The sequence below is a fragment of the Eimeria maxima genome, genomic scaffold, assembly GCF_000499605.1.
Source record: "Eimeria maxima Weybridge genomic scaffold, Emw_scaff1787, whole genome shotgun sequence".
NCBI classification, from domain to species: Eukaryota; Apicomplexa; class Conoidasida; order Eucoccidiorida; family Eimeriidae; genus Eimeria; species Eimeria maxima.
The window spans coordinates 555-6,129 of NW_013564696.1; the positions used below are offsets into that span (position 1 = coordinate 555).

Sequence of the window (5,575 nt, forward strand, 5' to 3'; positions counted from 1 at the left end):
CAGAGGAGGGAAGAAGGAGACAGTAACAGAGTAACAACTGCAGCAGGTGCTCAGTAGTAGTAAGAAACTCTAGCTTTATTAAGGAGACACCTTGCGGTGTACGTACACCTGATGCATGCAGCTTTGTCTAGTAGGTAGAACGCATGCAGCCCCATTATAAAGACTTTGTTGTACATAAAGAGAAAGGGAAAAAAAGAAAAAAACGATTGTCTCTTCTTTTCTTCCTTCTTTTCCCTCTTATTAGATAGGGTACTGCATTAATACAATATAATTTATTCCTTATCCTTTATTGGGTGTACAGACAGATGAATAAATATAAGGAGGGGAGCTTTTCTTATAAACGTTTTTCTTAATATAATTATTTCCCCTTCGCTGCATGCAGCGACAGCAGACATATGCTGCTGCTGCTGCTGCTACTGCTGCTGCTGCTGGTGTTACTGTTGCTGCATCAGCAGCTCGGCATATGTATACGCTAATGAAGTAGGTAACCCTTATATATAATACACATATATATACTATATACGTACATGCATGCAACAATTCATATACACATGTATGCATCTTCTATTGAATACAGCCCCTGCTTATCTTATCTGTCTGCTGCTGCTAAGTATAGTCCTTATATACAATAAACAAATGTAAACAAATGTGTATACTATACAGGTATATGCATGCATGCATGCATTAATAAATGCACCTACTAGATACGTGTGCCCTGCTGCTCCTCTATCTCTCCTGCTGAGGAAATGAGGCAGGCTTCAAGTCTAACTCTTGCAGATTGAGGAGATATGATCCTACGCTTAGAGTGCCTTATCTGCACCAGACAAGAGAAGCTGCAGCAGCAGGAGCAGCAACCAGACCAGCAGCAGCAACAGCAAGAGCAGGAGAGTCCTGCAGCAGTTGCTGGAGCAAACTAGCTGCAGAATGTGCACTTACAACAGTTGCACCATCCATAATTATGTGCAGGAACCTTAGGAGAGCTGCCTGTACACCCCAACTCCTACGTGTGTGTCTCGGCAGGTCGCCGCCTCCTGTCTCGGTGTTACCGTCGCGTCCTGCAGTGCCTGCTAGGCATGCAGGGAGGGAGTGACAGGCTCATTCCCCTGCCTATTTTCTCTTGAATAAGGAGGTTTCAGTGTTTATATTTTAGGGTTGAGGGTTTATATTTTTCATGCTGTATGTTTGTAAACCCTAGTTCTTGCAGGGGATCGGTTCCCCTGCTGCAGCACGGCGATATCGCGAGCGGTGGTGTGGGGGGCTGCCCATCGTGTTGGTCTCTTGCCTTATGATAAGAGGAGAAAAAGGTACGTAAAGAGAGGAAAAATATATATGTTAATTAAATATAAGTAATATACTGATTTACAGTTTTAATATCATTTATTTAGCGTTTAATTTCCTTATTCTGATGCTGCTGCCTCCTTGTACCTACAGGAGGCGGCAGCGGCATCTGTTGACAAGGAGAGGAGAGTAGTAACCTGCCACGGTTGTTCTCCTTGTATTCTTTGTTATTGTTCCCTTGTTTCCTCCTGTAGATTACAAGGGGATATAATTATTGTTTGTTTGAATACCTTTTTTTGTTTTTTAAGTTTGATTGCTGCTCCTATTTATTTCCTTTGTTAGAGGAGCGGTTTCCTTCACCTCCCCAGGTCCCTCCCTCTCCCTCTCCCTGCCTCTACCACTCTCCTCCTCTCATCTTTCTCTCATGGCCACTGTGCCTAAGGAGCTTAACACTGATGACCAATTGCCTCTTTGACTCTATTAACGATGTACAGTCCTCATAGGGGGGGGTGGCGGCTTCCGCTAGTGCTGTTATCAGTGCTGCTGCTGCTGAGTCAGCAGCAGCAACAGCTGCAAGCAGCTGCATCAGCAGCTGCACCATCTGAAGTGTGGGATCCTAATAATACAGGTTCTGCCGTTACAGATAAAGTATTACCAGGACAAGAAGGAATAGTATCATCAAATGGTGGGGATACGACCGATCCCTCCGCGGGTATGCGGGGGGAGGTTAACAAGGAATCTGCAGGAGATGAGGCAGCAGGATCCCCATCAGTAGAGAACGCTGCAGGAGCAGCAGGAGGAGAAGAATCACCAAAGACAGTGCAAGGAGATCAGGATTTAACTGCCCGTATGTCACAAAGGATGCTAACAAGACAAAGATACAGGGAGTTATTATTTAATATAGGGGATGAACCTTCACAGGCTTCTAGTACAACTACTAATAAACAACCATCAAGAGGTGGTTTATTAGGCTCACAGAAGAATAGGCGTCTAATGGGTATGGCGATCCTTGGTACTATTGCTCTGTATGCCTTATTAAGTACGCCGCATTACCTACGCAGGCGTTCTATTCTTCGCCAATTAACGCTGATAGAACCCCTAGAAATTGAATCTATTAATCTAGCTAAGAGTTTAGGAACAGATGAGAGCTATATTGCCGCCGATGCAATACGCAATTCTCTAAAAGAGGCACGAGAATGCAGGGAGGAGGTGCTGAAGTTGCAGAAGAGTCGATCTTTTCCATCTTGGGCATCGAGCCGTGAACGTGAACTTTTGAATAAGATAGGGAAATCTGTATTGGAGGCAACACGTTCACTACGTGCAATGGATAGTGAATCACGTGCTGCTATGAAGAAACAATGTGAGCATATGCCAACAATATCTGCCGATTGGGTCAAAGAAGCATCGCCACATTTTGCGGGGCTAGTGGGAAGTGAATATGCCGATGCGCTGCAGGTGCTGACGAAATCTCTTCATAATGAATCACTGGAAATGCATAAATTAGCCTCACATATAATGGCACAGAGCAAAGAAGTACACCCCTTCAATACCCCCAACGACGCAAGCTCCTTCATCCAAAACAGCCTGCAGCTGCAGTACACCATGGCGCTCACACAGGGCATCCTTAGTAATAACAGAACGGTAGACAAGCTGAAAAATGATTCGTTGCCGTCCCTGAAACGGATGTTGGCCATGAATATTGAGCTTTATGTAGAAAGTGTTTACATGCAAAGGGAAAAAATAAAGGCTTTTACGACGCACGTTGAAGAAAGTATGAGGGCCCAACAGTCTCGCTCGATGGATGCATGGAGAACCGTGCTTGAGATACAAAAAATCCTGAAAGCAGTGCAGAATCGATACCACCAACTCCAAGACGCAGTCGGTGACCTAGCGAAGGCGGGAACTGTCGACGAAATTGTTACAGTGGGTGCATGGGCTGCAAACACCTACAAGAGGCTGAACACATCTCTGGAGTTGTGTGAGAAGAAGTTGAAGGCGCTGCCGATTCCGCCAGTCTTGGCTGTGCTTCAAGAGCAGCTCACGTCGTTGGCGCACACGTGCGTGGATAGCGCGAAGTATCCCGTGTTGGGAGTACAGGAAGCGGTCTCCAGGGCTAAAAGTCTTGTGAAACGTGGAGTTGAGTCAGACATCGGGTTGCGCACGAGCGGGTCGCGGCCGTTTTTGTGCAAAACGACAGTAAATGGTCTGCTCTCAACCTTGGCTGCCACAGAAGAGCTCGCTACTAAGAGCCTCTCAGAGGGCGCCATGGCAGCAAGGGCAATCAAGCAGGAACAAAACGTACAGGGCGTTGTGGACGCCGCCACGAGGGCTATAAACGAAGTCACAAAAGTAATGGATGCCCGCTGTACCGTCCAGCAGGTCATTATGAAAGTCGAATTGCTGAACGAGATGGAGAAGAACATGGCTGAAAGCGCAAATTCGATTCCTCTCTTCAGCATACAAACTGGCCGCGATTCCCTTGAAAGTAAAGCGGCGAATGAGGAGTTGTGGCAGGAGGCCAACAGGTTGCGAAACTTGCTGGATATGGAAAGTGCTTTTGCAGAGGAGGCCGCGAGCGTGCTGGACGTGGCAACGGCGGCAGGACGCATGCGGCAACTCAACCGCCAAGTCATCTCTGCGGCTTACGCCGCTGCAGGGGGCATAGTAACGCAAGCAGCTGCTGCTCCCATACCAGAGCCCCCTCGCAAGGAAGCTCTAAGCCCCAGACGCCTACGCAGGGCTAAAACTAAAGAAGAGTCACTGCCAGAAGCTTTGGCGCCTGGTGAGGAACCTCCGACGCTTCTTCCTTTAACAGGTGGTTCTCCTACCCCGCCATACGCGGAAACTTCTGGGGACGTCGGTGCTGACCCTGCAAGTGCTGACTCTCCAGCTGCCGGTGAGCAGGAAACCTCTCCAGTACCTGTCCCCCTTGCCGAACCTCAAGGAACAGAACATGGTGATGGAGCAACAGGGTCTGTTGACGAAGGACGAGAACCGCGTGTTGACGAAGATTCCAGTGATAAAGTAAAACCACCTAGTGTTGCTGCAGCACCTAAGTCTCTTGTTCAAGAAACAGAACCTGCAGCCACAGCAGCTTCTGGTGTGGAAGCCGAGAGACTTCTTGGTCAACCAGTAGTCGGTGATGCTGAATCTGTTGCAGAAGGTGGCGCTGATGCTGACGGAGCAAATTCGGGTGCTTTAGCAGGTGATTCAACAGACGCTGATACGGAGCCTGCAGAATCTGATGCACACGTAACGGCACCTCGTGCTGGAGCAGCAGAGTATAGTAGTGAAGCAACAGATTCTGGTTCTACAGGTGCAGACTCTAGTGCAGAAGGAGCGCAGCAAGGTGAAGGCGGAGCAGATTCTGATGCTGTAACGGAAGAATCTGGTGAAGGAGAGGATGGGTCTGATGGTGAAGGAGTAGGATCAGGTCATGAAGGACCAGAGGCCGAAGCTGCGGGAAAAGCATCTGGTGATGGAGAGGCTGGCTCTGGTGTTGGAGGAGAGGGTTCTGGTGCTGGAGCAGTAGGCTCTGATGGTGAAGCAACAAAATCGGATGATGAAACAGGAGGATCTGGTGAAGAAGAAGCCGAATCTGCTGAAGAAGAGAGTGTTGTAAGTAAAGAGGGAAGAGGATCAGATGATGGAAGTGGAGACCCTGGTGCTGGAGCAGGAGCATCACCGGCTGGAGCTGGAGGCTCTGGTGGTGAAGGAACAGACTCTGGTTCTACAGGTGCAGACTCTAGTGCAGAAGGAGTGCAGCAAGGTGAAGGCGGAGCAGATTCTGATGCTGTAACCAAAGAATCTGGTGATGGAAGGGATGGATCTGATGGTGAAGGAGTAGGATCAGGTCATGAAGGACCAGAGGCCGAAGCTGCGGGAAAAGCAACTGGTGATGGAGAGCCAGGCTCTGATGTTGGAGGAGAGGGTTCTGGTGCTGGGGCAACAGGCTCCGATGGAGGAGCCGCAGAATCGGATGATGAAACAGACGGATCTGGTGATGAAGACGCCGAACCTGCTGCTGAAGAGGGCGTGGGAAGTAACGGAGAACGAGGACCAGATGATGGAAGTCAAGACCCTGGTGCTGGAGCAGGAGCATCACCTGGTGGAGCAGGAGGATCTGGTGGTGAAGGAACAGATACTGGTTCTACAGGAGCAGACTCTGGTGCAGAGGGAGAGCAGCAAGATGCAGGAGGAGCAGATTCTGATGCTGTAACCGAAGCATCTGGTGAAGGAAAGGATGGGTCTGATGGAAAAGGAGCAGGATCTGTAGATGGCGGAGAAGGCGAAGCTT

At 48.9% G+C, this 5,575-nt stretch overlaps 1 protein-coding gene across 1 annotated transcript; it reads left to right on the forward strand.

The window, feature by feature from the left end:
- Positions 1-1,764: 1,764 nt before the first annotated feature.
- On the forward strand, positions 1,765-5,575 carry EMWEY_00055530 (hypothetical protein, conserved; the record flags this gene model as incomplete). The annotated part of the gene is made up of 1 exon (XM_013480277.1): positions 1,765-5,575. A coding segment is annotated over one exon (3,811 nt), but the record flags the coding sequence as incomplete, so codon positions are not given.